The sequence below is a fragment of the Chrysochloris asiatica genome, unplaced genomic scaffold (assembly GCF_000296735.1).
Source record: "Chrysochloris asiatica unplaced genomic scaffold, ChrAsi1.0 scaffold00093, whole genome shotgun sequence".
NCBI lineage: Eukaryota > Metazoa > Chordata > Mammalia > Afrosoricida > Chrysochloridae > Chrysochloris > Chrysochloris asiatica.
In genome coordinates this window covers 4,195,901-4,216,025 of record NW_006408611.1, presented here as the reverse complement: position 1 = coordinate 4,216,025, position 20,125 = coordinate 4,195,901, and the positions used below count along the sequence as shown (strand labels likewise).

Below are 20,125 nucleotides of genomic sequence, written 5' to 3'. Positions count from 1 at the left end.
TTCTCAAAAGGTGGCAATTCTTCATTTATTTAATAATGTTATCTATTCCATGCTTCAAAAAAATTTCAAGGTAAGTTAAAAAAAAAAAAAAAAAAAAGCTCGCTAAGATTCATTTTTGTTTACATAATCATCAAATAATTCAAACAAAGATAAAATACATATATTTTATCTTTAGCAAAGTATATAATTTTAAAAGACAATCTGATGGTTCTTATTTTTAATGTAATACTAAAAGTTTAATCATTTTTTAGGAAATGAGAGAATTTGGTGCTGGTTGAAGGATTCTGATGTCTGGGATGTTAAATGCAGCAGCTGTTTAGTAGAGCAATCCTAAAATGAGGTAGGAAAACTATACTATGCAATACAAGAACTCAACAAACATAGGAAACCAGGACTTTTATGGAGAAGAAGTAATCTTATCTCTTTCACGATCTCCAAAAAAGCATCACTGTATTTTAGTCTTGTAAATAAATTCATTTACATAGTAGAGTATACAAATGATAGTTTATTAATATTTTATACTTTAGGAACTTCTTTTATATTTTATGAAGTTTTCTCTTTAAACGATTCAAATTGTAAGCCCTGTCACTTAAAGGGATTAGTATTAGTTATGTGGAAAGGTCTATTGCCTGAAATACTCTTACAAGAAATGGAACATCATTGTCATAAGACATGTTTAAAGCAGATCTTTGAGTTCTAAATGAAGTTAAATAAAATGGAAAACACAGAAATAATTTCAAGTCTTCAAGGTGAGGTTGAAAACTATATTAATGTGGATCCTAGTTTGATTTGAAAGCACAAGAGCTATTCTGATAACCATATTTATCTCTGATGACTTTGAGTCTGGCTTAAAATTTAGGTCAATCCTGGAGATTCTTGATTATATGAGTTAATCGTATTTATGAAGACTATTATTAAATGCAAGAGGCAACATTTTTTCTCCTTTCCTCTCCCTTTTACACAGACTTTCTGAATGAGGACAAATGGAAGGATGTTTTCTAAAAAATATTAGTGATATACTGCAATTCATTCTTTACAGGCACTTTATAGGATGTGTAAAACCCATTAGAGAACCCAAGTGATAATTAATGATTCCACTCAGAATCTATTTGGTCTCTCCTCTTTATATTACCTGATCAGCCACAGCCCGGGCTAATTTGTCCATTCGGGAACCTGCTTCAGCAATTTTCTTGGCAGCATTAATTACATCAGATGTATTTTTCAATGGGCCTTTGCCTCTGAAACAACATATACAACAAAATTAGAAGTCCACAGTAAATGTATAATATCCCTACGAGTGTAAGAGTGGAGATTTCAATCCATGGGGATTTCAATGGCTGTTTTTTAGAAACAAATCACCAGACCTTTCTTCAAAGGCACTTCTGGGTGGACTCAAACCCCCAACCTTTCTCGTTTATTAACCATTTCACCACCTTGGAACTTCAGGTTAGTAAAGGAAGTTTACATAGGCTCTGAGTTTGCTTGAAACAGAAACACAGGTCTCCACTGTATTGTGAAATCATGATTAGAAGCATTTCTTTGGTGATTACTGTATGCATCACAAACTCACTAGTAAATTATTAAGGCAAAAAAAAAAATATATCCACTTTGTTGGCTCAATTCAAATTTCAAATTCAAATTCAGGTTGCTAGTTGGTTACTTGAGTATAGCTGGAACTAAAGACCAAAAGAAAAGAAATGAGATCATTTAAAATCATTTCCTTATTTTCTAGTTGCAGATATTGAAATACCAAGGGGAGAAAGTGACACAGCCAGGATTTATCTGCAATACAGAGAGAATATCAGGACTAGAATCTATGCCTCCTGAATCACAAGTTAGTGTTGGTGAATTTGCAGGCTCGGAAATCCTGTGCAGGGTCACTATGAGTCAGTACCGACTCCATGGTACTTACCAACAATAACAACATACGATATAAGGAAGCTTAAATTTTTTTTCACAGAAAAATGGGATTTAAAAATAAAGGGATTTTTCCATTAACTGTTTGAAGCCACCTCATATGTTTCTTTCTTATGAGAACAGCTAAAGTGCTATGCTTAAAGAAAATCAAATAGCCTTAACTATACACATCAGAATGCAACTAATAGTAAAAGCAATAATTACGCGATTTCAATCTGCACATAGACCAAGAGGCAGGCATTAGAAAAGTGCAAAGAGATGCTGAATGGTTTAAAATCAGAAAAGGTGTGTGTTAGGGTTGTAATCCTTTCACTGTACTCATTTGACTTGCATGCTTAGCAAGTAATCTGAGAAACTGGATTACATGAAGAAGAACATGTCATCAGGATTGGAGGAAGACACATTCACACCTGTGATATGTAGATATAACAATGGTTGCTGAAAGGGAAGAGGACTTGAAATACTGATGAAGATCAAAGAGTATAACCTTCAGTATGGATTGCACCTCAATAAAAATAAAACAAAAATCATTACAGCTGGACCAATAAACAACACCATGATAAATGGAAAAAAAAAGACCGAACTTGTGACAAACTTCATTTTGCTTGAATTCATAATCCACACTCATGGAAGAAATCAAATGGCATATTGCATTAGGCAAATCTGTTGCATAAGACCTCTTTAAAGAGTTCAAGAGCAAAGATACCAGCTAGAGGACTAAGGTGCACTTGACCCAAGCCATGATATTTTCAATTGTCTCAGACGTGGTAGGGAGCTGTACGATAAGCACTGGATCACAAGGTTGGTTTGAACCACAAGGTCAGTGATTCAAATTCACCAGTTACTCCTCAGGAACTCTATACAGGATTGCCATGAGTCAGAACAGATTCGATGGCACGCAACAACATATGCATGTGGAAGTGGGACAATGTGCATTTGAATTATGGTGTTGGAGAGGAATATTAAAAGTACCATGGACTTCCAGAACAAACAAATCTGTCTTAGAGGAAGTGCAGACAGAATGTCCCTTAGAAGTCAGGATCTTAAGACACTGTCTTTCATAATCTGGACATGTTATCAGGAGCGACCAGTCCCTGGAGTAAGACATCATGCTCAGTAAAGAAGAGGGTCATTGAAAAAGAGGAAGACCTCCAACCAAATGAATTGACACAGCGGCTGCAGCAGTGGGTTCAAACGTAACAACAATTGTGAGGATATCACAGGACCTCGAAGTGTTTTTGTTCAGTTGTGCATAAAGCAGCTAGCTATAAGTTTGAACTGACTTGACAGGACTTAACAACACATTTTAACCTCTATATCTTAATGCAAGAGCTCAGTGGATCTGTAGGATAAGCACTGGACTTGCAACCACAAGGTTGGTGGTTTGAGTCCACCAGCTGCTCATCTGGACAGAGATGAGTATTTCTGCTCCCACAAAGAATCACAGATTTTTAAACCCATACAGGGTCATTAAGAGTTGGTACTGACTCAACAGCACTGAACAACAACACAAAGTTCCTCACAGAATTAAAAATCTCAGTGGAATAATTTATTTGGTTGATGTAAGCATAATTGACCAAAGCTGACCAGAGAGGAGATTTTTAAATAACTTAAACCAGTATGATAGTCATTTAACAAATAAGGTTATCAGAGGGAAAATCCCTCAAAAAATCAATAGATTCAGATGGTTTCTCAGGTGAATTGTATCAAACGTTTTAAAAGTAGATAATTTCAGAGTGACTTAAACTTTTCTAGAATAAAAGAAAGGAAGAACAACTTCGAAAATATTTTAATTAAGTGAGCATAGCAATGACATTATCAGAAATAATGAAAACAATCATTATCTGACTCAAGAATTCAAAAAAAAGGAAAGACATTAATAAAAATGTAAGACAAACTTCAATCAGATATATATATCTGATGGGTGTGGCATGGGTGTGGCATGGTAGGATAAGCACTGGACTGCTAATCCCAAGGTCAGTTGTTCAAACCCACCAGTCGCTCCACAAGAAACCTAAATGGGGTGGGTATGAATCAGAATGAACCGACAATTACACCCTAGTTAATAAAATGAAAGAAGAAAAAGACAAAGAGAAAGAGGAAGGAAGGAACAGGAGGTGAAGGAGAAGGAGCAGCTAAAGTGAAGAAGGACAATGAATAAAGAAGACAAAAAAAGAATTGATGCCTCTGAAATAAGATGTTGGCGAAGAATGACCAAGTCTGTCTTGTAAGAATTTTAGCCATAATGTTTCTTAGAAGCAAGGAGAGCAGGACTTGGTCTCATACAGTTTGGGCTTGCTGTGAAAAGGGACCAGAACCTGGAACACATCATGTTTGGTAAAGTAGCGCATCAGTGAAAGACCTCAGTGAAGTAGATGGCTACTGTGAATGCAATAATGGGCTCATACAGTAAAACTGTGAGCTGTCATGGCAGTGTTTCATTTTATTGTGTATAGGGTTGTTATGAACTGGCACAATTCAACAACAGAACAGCAACATACTGATATAGGAAAGACAATTTAATATTCACTTCTGTGACAACAGAGGAGGGTCAGAATCTTTTCATCATTTATTGATCTTTATTAGGGATCAAAATTCATTATCTTACTTCTGTAGATGTTTTAGGTTTTGATCTTTTAAGAGTTGGTTTTATTGTAACTGTTTCCAGTCTATAGTCTATATGTTCACTTTTTTTTTTAAGTTTTATCATTTTTAATTATATTATGGTAAACTTGTGAAAGCCAGAACCTGTATAATGTGAAAAATTGAAACATTTCCCACTAATAGAAAGTGATAAAAAGTGATAAAACTATACTCTAAAGGTAGGAAACTTATGAGTCCCAGATGAACCAGGAAGTTCTGGCAAATTCCAGGTCTCACAGGTGTCACTGTATCAGTAAATCAATCACTTCTACTCTAGCTTCTGGCCTTCACATCTTACTTAAGAAGTTCTTCAGGTCATAAAGGTTTTATCCCATAATTTATTGTAAACTTTTTAAGTATTCCCTTAAAACTTTAGAATAAAGTTGAGATTTTAAATTCACTTGGAAGTCATTTATTTTTACCTATAAAGTTAATAGGAAGCATACTCCTACCACCTTTTTTATACTAATAACCAATTTTTACTTGACTATTTTAATTAATTTAAAACTAACCCTTTGGCATTACCCATAAAACCCATGCATTCGACTTAATACTGACTCAGAAGGATCATAAAGGACAGAATAGAATTGCCTATAGGGTTTTCAAGACTGTCAGTCTTGACAGAAGCAGATTGTTACAGCTTTCTCCCACAGGGTGGCTAGTGGGTTTGAACTGCAGACCCTTGAGTTAGCAGCTAAGCATTTCATCATTGTGTCACCACGATTCCTTTCTTTTCCACTGCTATTATTGTTGTTGTTGTTGTTACGTGGTCCGACTCATAGCGACCCTATACAGGGTTTCTGAGGCTGTAAATCTTTATGGGAGCATAAAGCCTCATCTTTCTCCTGCGGAACAGCTGGTAGTTTTGAACTGCTGACCTTACAGTTCGCAGCCCGATTCATAACCACTACGCTATCAGAGCTCCTTTGCTGTTATTGTTAGTTGCCGTTTATTTAGTTCTGGCTCATAGCAACCCTACGCACAAGCAAATGAAATAATGCCCAAGTCCTCTTCACAATTGTTATGTTTCAACCCAGCCTATTGCTGTTGCCACCTCTGTCTCAACTCACCTTGTTGGAGGCCTTCCTCTTTCTCATTGACTCTTCACATTAATGAGCATGATCTCCTTCCGCAGGAACTTATCCCTCCTAAAAACATATCCAAGTAAGAGAGACCAAGTCTCCCCATCCTGTTCTTAGAACCATTCTGGTTGTACTTCTTCTAAGACAGATTTGCTTGTTCTTCTAACAGTTCATGGTATTTTCATTATTCTTCAACAGCACCATATTTCAAATGCATCAGTTCTCAAAGGTCTTCCTTATTCATTGCCCAACTTCAACATTCATATGAAACTATTGAAAATACCATGGCTTGTTTCAGGCACATTTAGTCTCCAAACTGATATCTTTGCTCTTTAACACTTTCAAAAGGTCTTTTGTAGCAGATTTGCCTAATGCAATACTTGGTTTGATTTCTTGACTGGTGCTTCCGTAAGAGTTGATGGTAGATCCAAGCAAAATGAAGTATTTGACAACTTCAGACTTTTCTCCATTTATTTTTATTTTATTTACATTGAGGTTCAATCCATACTGAGGGCTGTGGTCTTTGATCTTCATCAGTAAGTATTTGAATCCCTCTTCACTTCCAGCAAGGAAGGTTGTATCATCTGCATATCACAGGTTGTTGCTACAGTCCTGACTCCAAGTTCTTCTTCAAATTATCTAACTTCTCAGATAATTTGCTTATCATACAGATTGAATAAGTATGGTGAAAGGATACAACCCTGGAACATACCTTTCCTGATTTAAAACCATTCAGTATCCCCTTGTTCTGCTCCAACAACTATATCCTGGTCTATGTTATCTGTCACCTGGCCTCAAGAGCACAATTCAGTATTCTGGAACTCATTCTTCATCATTTCATTGATAGTGTGTTATGATCCATGCAATGAAATGCCTTTCTATAGTCAATAAAGCACAGATAGACATCTTTCTGGTACTCTCTGTATTCAGCAAACATCCATCTGATGTCAGCAATGATATCCCTGGTTCCATATCCTTTTCTGACTCTGACTTGAATTTCTGGCAGCTCCCTGTTGATACACTGCTGCAACCTTTCTTTGAGGTATCTTTCAGCAAACTGTTACTTGCATGTGATATTAATGATATTGTTTGATGGTTTCTGCATTCTGTTGGGTCACCTTTCTTTACAATGGGCACTGGTATGGATCTCTTCCAATCAGTTCACCATGTAGCTGTCTCCCAAATTTCTTAGCATAGATAAATGAGTGCCTCTAACACTGCATCGAGAAGTTGAGACAGTTCAATTTGTTTTTCATCAATTCCTGGAACTTTGATTTTCATGAATGCCTTCAGTGTAGCTTGCACATCTTCCTTCAATTCCATTGGTTCTTAATTCATATGCTATCTCTTGAAATGTTTGAACATTGACCAGTTCTTTTTGTTATGCTGACTCTGTGTATTCCTTCTTTTCTTTGGATACTTCTTGCATCATCCAATATTTCACCCATGCTTTTGTTGTTAAGCATCGTTGAGTCAGTTCCAACTAACAATGACACTGTATAGGGTTTCAAAGGAGCAGCTACTGGGTTTGAACTGCTGACCTTGTGATTTGCAGTCCAGTGCTGATCCTACAGTGCCACAATAGGAGTCCATAGGACCCTTCAATATTGCAACTAGAAGCTTGAACTTTTTCTTTAGTTCTTTAAGGTTGAAAAATGCTGAATGTATTCTTCAATTTTAGTTTTCTAACTCCAGGTCTTTGCACATTTCATTCTAATATTTTGCTTTGTGTTCTCAAGCTGCCCTTTGAAACTTTCTGCTCAGCTCTTTTACTTCCTCATTTCTTCTAGTTTATTTAGTGCCTCTATGCTCTATAGAAAGTTTCTGAGTCTATTCTTATATCCATCTTTGTATTTTCTTTCTTTCCTGTCTTTTAATGACATTTTCTGCTTTCTTTGTGTATGATATTCTTGATGTCATTCCACAATTCTTCTCATTTTGGGTCAATGGTGTCTAATGTATCAAATCTGTTCTTTAGATGGCCTCTAAATTCAGGTAGAATATATTTAGGGTTTGTAGGTTAAGCACTGAACCACAAGGTTGGTTTGAATTGCAAGGTCCGTAGTTCAAACTTACCAGCCATTCCTCAGAAACCCTATACAGTGTTGCTATGAGACGGGACTAACTTGACAGCATTTAACAACAACAATTTATTCAAGGTTTTGTTTTGGCTTTCATGGATTTGTTTTCAATTTTTTCAGCTTCAGTCTGAACTTCCCTATTAGCAATTGATGGTCTGTTCCACAGTCATCACCTGGCCTTGTTTTAATGATATTTAGCTTCCATATTGTATCTTCCCACATATGTACATAATATGACTGACTCCTGCATACTCCATCTGTTGAGGCCCACATATATGGTCACCATTTAATTGTTGAAAAAAATATTGGCAATAAACATATCATTGGTATTACAAAATTCTAACATATGATCTACAGCATAATTTATATCACCAAGATCATATTTCCCAACTACTGATGATCCTTCCTCTTTGTTTCCATCCTTCACATTCCAATCACAAGTAACCATCAATGCATGTTGATTGCATATCTGACCAATTTCAGACTACAGAAGTGAGTAAACATCAATTTCATCATCACTGGTTTTAGTGTTTGGTGCATAAATTTGAATCATACTGGTATTCCTTGTAGGCGTATGGATGTTATCCTATCACAGACAGCATTATACTCTAAGATAAATCTTTTTTGTTTGTTTGTTTGTTTGTTTTAAATTAAATGTTTTTATTTTGCATTGAGTGAAAGTTTACAGGGCACATCATCAGCTTCACATTCAACCATTCATATAGCTTGTTTCATTACATTGATTATTATCCCCGCTATATATCATCAGTTTACAGTGTTTCTCTCTATCCTCTTTAGCTTTTTTTTTTTTTTTTTTTTTGGGTGGGGGGGGACTTGGCTTATTGGAATTTACAGTCTCGGCTTTTAGGGGAGGTTTTTACATTTGTCTGTGGATATCCAGGGCTCACGTATGAGATTACTAACAAGCATTACTGAATAATCAGATGAGGGACAGTTTGTTATGTCTACTAGGTGGCTAGAGTCTGATCCTCAGAGCCTATGGTTTGGACGGTCAACAATCTAAGATAAATCTTGAGATGGTCTTTTTGATGATGAATGTGGCCCCATTCCTCTTCAATTTGTTGTTCCTGACATAGTGAAACTATGATTGTCTGATTAAATATGGCCAGCAACTGCCCATTTCAGATCACTAATGCCTAGGATATTGATTTTTATGCATTCCATTTCATTTTTTATGACTTCTAATTTTGCACATACTTTGCACATTCCACGTTCTAATTATTAATGGATGTATTCAACTATTTCTTCCCATTTTGAGTTGTATGTGGTGCTGTGCGTTAATGCACTGGATTGCAAAATTGGTTTGAACCACAATTTCAGTGGTTCAAGCTCACCAGCTGCTCCTCAGAAATCCTATACAGGGTCACTATGTATTGGAACCAACTCGACAGCACTTAACAACACCATAAGCAAATAAAAGTTCTGAAAGCTTTGCTCCATTCACAACATGAAAGTCAACTCTGCTTTGAGAAGGAAGCTCTCCACAGTCCTATTTTGAGTGCCTTCCAACCTGAAGGGCTCATCTTCTGTCACCAAATCAGATAATATTCTGATGCTGTTCATAAGGTTTTCAGCGGCTAACCATTCAAAAGTTGTCCTTCTTCCTAGTCTGTCTTAGTGGGGAAGCTCCACTGAAACCTGTCCACCATGATTGACCCTACTGGTATTTAAATTACTGGAGCATGGCTTCCAGCATCACAGCAAACATAAGCTACCATAGTACAACAAACTGACAGTGGTCCTTTTTCATTAATCTTCATTAAAGAAAACTGTATGCCTTTTTATTTTTAAATTATGTATGAATATGTGTATTACACTAAAATGCAATTTTAAAACAGAAAGCAATACCATCATTCAAAAAAAAAAATAACATAGAGAAAAAAGTCAACCTTCAAATAGAAATGGTCATGATACCAATGATAAATGCACTACTAAAGTATAGGTAAAGTCATGTATTCCTCTGATGTCTCATGAGAATGAATTAAGAACACTCTTCGAACCATCAGGAAAATACTGAATATACAGTATATTTTTCTGAGGATCTTGCAACACCATTCTAAGGAAGTTTCAAGACCAAGATTTAAGTGAGTACAATCACTGACCTACCTTCCTCAAGTCATGAATAGAGAGAAGAAAAATACTTAAGGGTGTTGTGTTAATTCTGGAGATGGGGGATCAAAGCTATTCATTTTTCCTTTGGTCCTGTGCGTCAGTGTGTATGAATGCCCTCATCTCCAGTTGGGTAATAACTGTGGAATAATAATCCATACCTTTAAAAAGGAGTTGTGGGGTGGCACTGTAGGATAAGCATTGAAACACAAGTTGGGTGGTGCAAACTCATCTGCGCTCCTCAGAATACCTACACAGGGTTGCTGTGAGTAGGATCTGACTCTATGGCCCTTAACAACAACCACCATCTTTAAAAGAGAACACCCTAAACTCAACATATATAGGAATGATAGAATTCCATTTGAATGTTATCATTAAATCAATGGAAGTGGATTCTGAAGACCAGTGTGTACAGCAGTGCTGTCCAGTAGACACTCTGTAATGATGGACATATTCAAATAAAATTCATTAGATATGAATATCTAATGATGGACATATTCATCCATATTCTGATGGACAGAATGTGAATTACTGTCACTAGCCCTATGTTGCTATTGAACACTTGAAATATCAATAGTATAACTGAGGAACATAACTTTATTTTATTTATTTATTTATCTTCTTGTATTTTTGTTTTCATGAAGTAATTATGGATTCCCAGGAAGTTACAAAGAAATGTTTGAGGAGGCCCAGAGCATACTTTACCCAGCCGTCCCCAATTTTCACATACTGTATAACTATAGTACAGTATTGAAATAAGGAAGTTGGAATTGGTATAGTCTATTTTAAATCGTTTTTAGTTTTAAACTATTTTTAATCTTCCAAACTATTTTTGAATTTTATTTAATTTTATTTGAATTAGACACAGGTGGCTAGTTGTTGCTATGTTAGAAAGCACAGGTCTAAAAGTGCTACAGGCATCTGATAATATGTAGTGGGTCCTTAAGCAAGAAACAAAGTGTCTACAGCAAAAAAGCAGTCGAAAAACCAAAAAAGAGTTGGAAAATAATCAGTATATCAGAAAGCTGAATCTTCTTATAAATGAAAGACAATGTTGACAAAGCTCTGACCCCATTAGCTATAACTCTATTTATGCTTCTGTATCTTACACCAGATTCACTATTGGGGGATTTAAAAACTCCTTAGAAAATCTTGTGGCCTTCAAAAGAGGGAAAATCATAATATCCCATCTGGTACATTACCACCCCACCCCCCCAACCCCCCCAGATTTCTTGAAAAGAACATCAAGCCAGAGAAATACCTCCTAATAAAGGCACTTGCTACTTTCTCTCTTCTGGTCATGTCGTTGTTGTTGCTAAGTGCCATCGAGTTAATTTGAACTCATAGTGACCCTGTATAGTATTTCCAAGATCAGCTGGTGGGTTTGAACTGCCAACCTTGTGGTTCAAACTGACCTTGTGGTCTAGTGCTTATCCTACTGTGCCATACCAAGCGACTATTATACAAGGGTGATTGATCATTTCAGTCAAAAGAATAGAGTTATGGAAAGCTATTACTACGTCACCACTGCCTACTAATTACAATTAATTCTTATTTATTTTGTGAAAATGTAATATAAATTAATGTGAAAATCAATGTGGTCTGGTAAATTCTGGTTTAATCAAAGTTACAAAGGTTTATTTTTTAAAGCTTAATCATTCCTTCAATGCTAGTACTTATATGTCAATCTCCAATGGTATGTGATAGTGTATAGGAAGAGTACTTACAAACAGTGAGCCAATGTTGGGTTGTTGTTTTTGGTAATTATCCTTAAGCTGGCTCGAATGTTTATGGTGGTAAAATTCACAGCAGAACAAGGTGCTGGCTGGTCCTGTCCCAGGTTTATGATCATGGTCATGCTGAAATTCATTGTGGTCACTATGTACTTAAGTACTTTCTAATTCACTGAGTTCATCTTCCACCACTGTGTTGGGACCGTCTTCTTTTGCAATCTGTAGGGCTTTCCTAATTTTTGGAAATAGATTGACAGACCTTTCTTCCTACTTTGTTTTACTCTGGAGGCTCCACTTCAACCTGCTCAAAATGAGTGATCCTGCTGGTATTTTAAATACCAGAGGCATAGCTTTCACAATCACAGCAACACATAAAATCCCACAAGATGACAAATTATAGATGGGTGGTCCTGAACTACGTAAACCTCTTCTGATACCTGGACTTCATAAATCGTGCCTATAAAATACTACTTCACCAATCTTCTGAAGGTGTATGAAGACAACACACTGGAAAAGTTGAATGAATCTGAGAAGTGGTGAGTACTCAGTTGAGACTGGAGGACCATGAATTGAACTACTCAAATGAATACCACTTATGCTACGACCTTGAACTTGAAATACAAATATGAAGAATATTGAGACAGAAAGCTAAGGTGAATACACATAGACCTTGAATACCAAGCTGAAATATTTTTATTTCCTTCTATGAAAAGAAGAGTTACTGAAAGTTTCTACACAAAGGGAGGTGAATGGTTGCCCTTTAGTTACTGGAATGGCATGGGCTAACAGGCTAGAGAGAAGGAAGGCTGAAAGACTAATCTACAGACACCTGGAATGAGAAATTGAGGGACTGAACTAAGACAGGATTGAAATTTGCAGTGTGGGCAATCCTAAGTCTAATGTTTAGTATTTTACCATTCATTGTCCCCTAAAGGTTTAGGGTTTTTTTGTTTTGATTTTTTTTCTCCTTAGACTCAGTCCCGTTTCTTTTAAGATCAGTACATCAGGCTGATCTTAAAAGACAGTTCTGTCTGGTGACAGAAACTATATAATTAAACTAGCTTTTCATTACCAAACTGCTGCTGTCTGCACACCTTTTCTTATTTTTTACACAAGATTGGTGCATACTCTTTGTTTCATAAAACTGTCATAAGAAGCATGAATCTGCCCTGGACAGAACAGTGCTCTGCCATTGGTCATGAGGTGGGAGTGAAGAACTGAGCAGGTAAAAGACATGAAGTATAATCAGCTTCATCTTCCATGAAGAAGTTATTATACAAATAATGAGGCAGAACCTCTCCACTTTTAATAATAATGGAGTGGATATCATTTAGATTACTGAATCAAATTAATGAACTAGCTAGTGATAAGAATAAAACAACAAGATATAAATGCAGGGATATTTTTGTACCCAAATGCTCTTTAAACATATGATTTGGAAAGGGTAGCCAAGTTTCAATTCCCAATCAGTTATGGTGGTGGTAGTTACATGCTATGGAGTCAATTCTGACTCATAGTGATCCTATATAGGGTTTCTGAAGCTGTTAATCTTTACAGAAATAGCAAGCCTCATTTTTCTCCTTCAGAGAGGTTGGTAGATTAGACTTTCCTTTAAATGAGACAAAATATTAAAAGATATCCACTGAAGTATGGAGCGAAAATGATTTGTTTTGAAGGTAGAAAAAACAAGAACAATAATAATATTGTTTATGATCAAGTGCAGTGAGCTTAGGCTAGAGACCACAAAGGAAGGCACAAGTCAGCTTCCTCTTTGAAGAAGAGTAGACTCTGCATTTGGAGGCAACAGCAACACAGAGGTTTCCTTCATTCCATTTCCTGGTCACACCTTCTTCTGGTGCTCTGGTCACTCATTACAGTAACTCTCTCTTTGACCCACAAAAGGGCAAAAAACTACTCAACACACAGTGGTGGAGGAGGGGACATAACCAATGGCATCCTAGACATTTCATTATTCAAAATAGAGTAAGATGATTATGCATATGAATTTCCTAGGAAATTGAAGTGGCCTTCCTTTCGCCATTAAGACTACACTTTGACTAATAGAAAGTCTGTCTTATTTAACATCATCTAACAAGACTGCATAAATATATCTCTCTTCCTTGACTACAGTTATATATAATCCGGAACATTATAAAATGTTCTCTTGACCTGAACTGGCAACGTGACTAGATTCATTATTCACTCTAAACTAATGAGATTATTTGTTCAAGTGATGCTATTAATGGATTGCATAATATTCATCAGATAAAGTACTAATACAATGTTGAAAGCAAGCAAATTAAGTCATCCCAGGCTGTGAAAAACAATGACTGAGGCTGCAATGATCGTCTGATTTGTAGGAAATTCAAATCAGACTTGAATAATGACTCAGACCATTTTTAACTATTATTTTTTTTTTCTATGAACGAAATCTGTGAAGTAGACAAAGACTAGCTTAATGCACAATTTGATCTTCTAATGAATTTGATGACATTTAAGTCTCAAAGACACCAGTGCCCTCATAAGACAAAAGTGATTCTTTTGAAGTAAAAAATAATTTTAAAATATTTGGAGAAATGGTCAAGTAAAGTCATTAGTACATGTTGTCTCGAGGTAAAGAGTAAAGGGAAGGAAGCAGAGATGTTCCATATTTTATTATAACCTGTAGTTAATTCCAGATTTTTCCTATGAGACACATTCAGCAACCATTAAAAAACAACAACAACAACAACAACAAAACCTGCTGATACTTATAAGGTGATGTCTTGACATGGTTATGTATCTTCCATAGTTGTACTAATAAATCCCATCTTCAATCATTAAAATATCTTTTGCAAGTGTTTGTGCTAGTGAATGACTGTGTGTGTCTGTGTTTTCTAGTAAAAAGTATCTATAATCAAGTAATAGCTTACATTGGCACAGCAGCATAATTTACACTTGAAATGCCTCTGCAGACTTTAAAAGTCTCTTGTAAAGTTAGTAAGAGAACTACTGTTTTTACTATTACACAAACAATGTAGGAGAGACAATAAGAGACTTGTCCCAAGTCACCTGATCTTCTGACTCAAAATCCAGAGATCTTTTTTCACCTTTACTCTCCCTTGGTTTGCTCTTTGAGTGCTAAGAATGGCAGAGGGTGTCTTTCCAACTACAGAAGAGAACAGCATGCAATAGCAGAAAGAGCAATTATACCTAGTGAAGAAAAAGTGTTGACTAGTCTCTTGATTTATCCAAAGTACTGCTCAGAGCAAAAGGGAATAAAATTGACAATGCTTCTAATTTTCCTGTCCAAAATCATGGGCTCTTAAACTTTTTGAACTTTATTGTTTATATGTTAATGGAGAATATAAACTGAAATTAACACCAGATTACTGTTGTGGTTGTTAACTGTCATTGAGTCAGTTCTGATTTATAGCGATCTTGTATAGGGTTTTTGAGGAAGGGCTGGTGCATTCAAACCTGGACCTTGTGCTTAGCAGTCCAGTACTTATCCTACCACACCATACCATTACTCTACTAGATTACTAGTTAACATTAAAATATATGGAGTCTTGTTGTGGTGTGATAGGATAAGCACTAGACTACTAACCTAAAGGTCAGCAGTTCAAACTCACCAGTCGCTCCTCAGAAACCCTATACAGGGTCATTGAGTTGGAACCAACTTAATGGTACTTAACATATTTACACCCTCGGAAACCCTGTACAGGGTCGCTATGGGTCGGAACCGACTCGATGGCACTTAACAACAACAACAACAACAACAACAACAACATACATTATACACATGTGCATAAACATAGTCACTGAAAGGTATGTTGGAGTCCATTTGTGGTGTTGTAGGATAAGCACTAGACTAACTGAAAGGTCAGAGGTTCACATTCACCAGTCATTCCTCAGAAACCTGTACATGGTCATTGTGAGTTGGAACCGACTCAATGGCACTTAATAACAGAAACAGCAACAAAGGTAGATTAACAAATCTTTACCCTTTATCTTCAAAATGTTATTGAAACATATTGCCTAAGAACATAAAGATCCAATCATTCCTCCCATTTATTTTGATGTTATGACTGACTTAGGATGCATGATTAAAGTATTAGTAATTATAAAAATGACTCAAACATGCCAATGGTCATGAAGATGGCACCATGATGGGACAATGTTTTCTTCAATTATACATAAGGTTGCTTTGAGTCTGAGCTGACTTGACAGCAGTTAACAACTACAAAAATAGCAATTACCAAAATTAACCTCTTGTTACCAAAAAGACCTACCTGCTGGAAATTAGCTCCAGATCTTTTTTTGACTCATACGTGTAGCTTTTATAATACCACTACCTAGTTCTGATGCAGTTGTTTGATTTTGGTAGCTACACTTATGGCATTAAAGAGAAAAGCATCAGCTCTTGTCCCTGGGCCTTACCTTGTGAAGTCTGTCATCTCCATCATGATCATGCACATCTGCTTGGCCAGCACAATGATGTCATTGCCACTGTCATCCCATTTGGCCACTTCAGCATCCAGCTTGCTTTTCTCTTGGTGGAAGATCTCCACCTGCTCAGCTATTTTTGCCTTCTCCTCCTGTGGTAGCTGTGCCATGATGGCCTGTGTGGGTTACAGACAAAGTGTGACTAATAATGACAAAGGAACACTAGACTGCAAGCTGATTCTGCCCGCTGGACAAAAGGTAAGGTTCCCCGCCATTCAGGCAACTACATCTTCTTCATCTCAGGAAGTGTCAAAAATACCTGCTGGTTAGGTCCCAAATTCCTCCTTCCCCGACCCCCACATATGAAAGCTACAGAGAGAACCAAAAGTACACACACACTGACAGTAACAGAACTTCTCTGTCGCTTTGATGACTTATGTTTGTTCAAAAGGATCTATTCTTGACAATTCTTATCTTTGGTCTCTGAAAACTTCTACCAGATGAAAGAATGCACCTCTTCCAGCACTGAAATCTCTTCAGAGATGGGGAAAAAGAAACAGAAAAAAGGCCTTCTGTTGCTGGTAAGAAGAATTTTAAGCATTATCTGAGCAACCAGGTTGAGTGGGATAGGAAGACTTCCTATGAGTACTTATGAAGGAGTCCACATTAGATACCAAATAAGAATCCCATACTGAGGGCATTTGCAGGAATGATTTGCCTGTTCTTAGCCCTCCTCCACTGCTCCACAGAAATCCAGAGGTGACTGGGACTTCCTGTAGAGCCTCTGAGTATGTAGGTAGAGGAGTTACGATGACGTAAAGTATAGGCTTTGGAAGCAAAGGTTGATTTTCGAGAGTTGCTAGATAAGGGGAGTTGGGAATTGAAAAAGAAAGAACAATCTGTTGAACTCACCCTTAGTGGAATATTTGACATGACCTCACTGCATCTTGACAGACAGTGTGTAACCTGCTTCAGGGACAGGAGTGGGTGTATAGGTACTTCAGCATTACCATCTCCCTCATTCTGAGGTTTATGCATTCTCCAGAAGGAAGACCTAGACAACACTACTTTGGGTCTACACTTTTTCTCATGAGCAAGTAAAATAAGACCAGAAGACTACTTGCTAAATTGTAAAACTCCTTTCAACGTCGATGGCTTGCTTGTGGTCAAGGAGTGGCAACTGAGCTCTAATAGAAATACAAGGGGGTTTTAAGGGAATGCAAATATAATGGAATTTTTCCATGAATGTTTTGAAGGCCCTTGTACAGGTGGAAGTGAGGTCATTAAAAGTGGGTGGGACAAGGCTGCCACTGGCATGGGCTACAACTTCATTACTACAGTGGTCAGATTCTTGTGGTGTCTTGTTTTGTAATAAGACTAAAGGAATAGTAAAATATTATGGTAGATAACAGCTGAAATAATAAATGTATAAGTGGTATCCAAGCTAAATGAAAGTAAATACGTGTAGAATTATTAATATCATATTAATATCATTGTTGTCTTTAGTTTTTCTTTTCTATATACTCTCTTGTTTATTTTTTAGTCACTATTAAAGAGAAATGATAGAACCAGAGTTGATGTGACTACATACAGAATAGTAATGTGATAGCTTACATGTTCACATGTATCCTGGGCACATGTGAACTCTAAAGTCAGTGGTTCAAACTCACTTCAGTCACTCCTCAGAATCCCTATACAGGGTTGCTCTGACTCAGAACTGATGGGAGGGCACTGAACAACAATATTGTTGGCTACTATGCTGAAAACTTTACTTATGTTATATAGTTTCATCTATTCCATCACCTGTTAGATTAATGATGTCCTGGTGTGGTGCTGTGGGATAATGTGCTGGACTGCAAAGTTGGTTTGAACCACAAGGTTGGAGTTTCAAACTCACCAGCCTCTCCTCAGGAACCCTATACAGGGTTGCTGTGGGTTGGAACCAATTTGACAGTGCTTAACAACAACAATAGCTAGATTAATTGTGCTATTTATCCCATTTTCTCAATATTGAGGCCCATGGAAATTAAATTCCAATGCCACATAATTAATAAGCTACAAGTATAAATAGGATTTAAACCCAGGTCTGCTAGTCATTTTTAGCCATTGTATACAGTCATGCAGGTTACACACAACACAATGGTGTCGGTTCCAGTGAGACAGGAATGTCAATTGTTGATCATCAGGCTCTGTGTTCGGTGATGGGGCTGTATCTGTTCAATGGAAGGTCCCTTTGTCTGACTTATATAAAGGTGTTCTTGAATCAGTTGTTACTCATATCTTGTATATTCTTACCAATAGAGAACACAATAGAGTCCATGTACATATGTGTGACGGTATATAGTATGTGTCCATATATGTGTGCACATACACATATATAGCTACATATATACATGTTGTTGTTGTTAAGTGCCAACGAGTCAGTTTTGACTCAGTGACCCTGTATAGAATTTCTGGGGAGCAGCTGGTGGATTTGAACTGCCAATATCATGGTTTGCAGTCAAGTGCTGATCCTACAGCGCCACTATAGGAGTCCCTATATGTATATTTTGTTGCTGCTGTTCTTAAGTGCTGTTGAATTGGTTCCAACTCATAACAACCCTGTATAGGGTTTCTGAGGAGTGGCTGTTGAGCTTGAACCACTGACCTTGAAATTCAAATCGACTTTGTAATCCAGTCCATTAACCCACTGTGCTACACCAGGACTCCTATATACATGTTGTTGTTGCAAATACTACAGGTTACGTATTTAAAATATACTTTGAGAAACATTATAAAAGTATTTTTAAAACAATATTTACAGAGATGGGCAACCTGGACAATGGATACCCAAATGGGGAGGGAAGGACTACAAAGGCAAGAAGTGACTGGCTTACAAGCTTTCAAGAGGGAACCTAGAGTTAGAGGGCATGGAGGAAGGCAGAATCTCCAGTGAGTACTATCCAATCTGTCTAGGTGGAGCTGATGAAATGAAATACAGATGGGTTACTCGCGATACTGTAGTGAATAATGGTTATCAGGACGGAATGTTAGGGTTGGAAATGCAAAGACAGACATTTTGTAGCAAAAGGAGAAGAGTGGTTGCTTTTGCAGTCCAGGAGCAGAGGAGGGGCCTGTGATCATCAAATGGGAAGAGTGGCTAGGAGGACCCTACCCAGAGAAGCAGGGACGCCTGAAATGGAGACAGAGATGATGACATGGAGGGATGAAGCGGCTGGGAGTTTGGATCCAGAGAGGGAGAGGGACTGTGGGCCGAAGACTGAAGGGGGGGGGTAGAGGACGGGTTTCTAGGATATCCCCTTTGGTCAGAGGATGATGCATGGAGGGGATTGGAACCATGGCAATGAAATGATATACGATGGAATAAATGTAAAACTAAAGTTCTCTCATGTAAACTATCATATAATTCACAATAAAACCTTAAAACCAAACAAAAACAATATTTAGAAATGGGCTTAAGGTATGTACTGCTTTGTTACAAACTCAAATTTGCAATATTGTATTAACAACACAACAGCTCTCCCATTGCATATAAAAATGTTTGCATTTTCAGAAATTAACTTATCTTCCTGACGAATGCTGTCCTGGATTAATTTGTTCTTTTTATATGTAAGAGCTAACTGTGATTTACCCAGTCCTGGTGAATCATACATCAGCAAGGTTTCAAGCATTCACTTGGATAATAGGTGTCATACAATAAAAGAATCTTAAAACTATCCAGAAGGGCTCCAATTCTCAGAGGGAAATTCCCAAGTGGGAAGCAATGCACCCTTCAACAGCCCAAAGAGGTACATTGTCATTAACAGGTATATACTTCGTTTTCTACTATAGCACTCAAGTTTCATTGCACAATTTAGCATTTGAGTACTGACTGTCTTGCTCTCATTTCTAATTAATTCCTCCCAATGTCCTCCTCTGACTTTTCTATTGATTTCCTTAGGAGAGTAGTCTCAGAATTTTGCACAGTAAGATCTCAATACATATCCTTATGTATTGGTAAGAACATGGACTGCTTAGAACAGGTTTCTCTTCATTGCATCGATATATTTCAAAAGAAGTTACCAGATCTGGCAAACATTTTCTGAAGAGAAACTGGCTCCTACAAAGCAGA

The 20,125-nt window shown here is 37.0% G+C and overlaps 1 protein-coding gene across 5 annotated transcripts in view; it reads right to left on the bottom strand.

Annotated features, from left to right (window-relative positions):
- The window catches only part of CTNNA2 (catenin (cadherin-associated protein), alpha 2), a 1,482,995-nt gene that overhangs the window by 56,326 nt on the left and 1,406,544 nt on the right, over positions 1-20,125 (bottom strand). For all 5 annotated transcript variants that reach the window (XM_006866584.1, XM_006866581.1, XM_006866582.1 and 2 more), the window contains 2 exons: positions 16,009-16,190; positions 1,133-1,238 (listed from right to left, as the gene is read on the bottom strand). In XM_006866584.1, the coding sequence (XP_006866646.1) occupies positions 1,133-1,238; positions 16,009-16,190 (288 nt within the window). The remainder of the gene's footprint in view (positions 1-1,132; positions 1,239-16,008; positions 16,191-20,125) is intronic.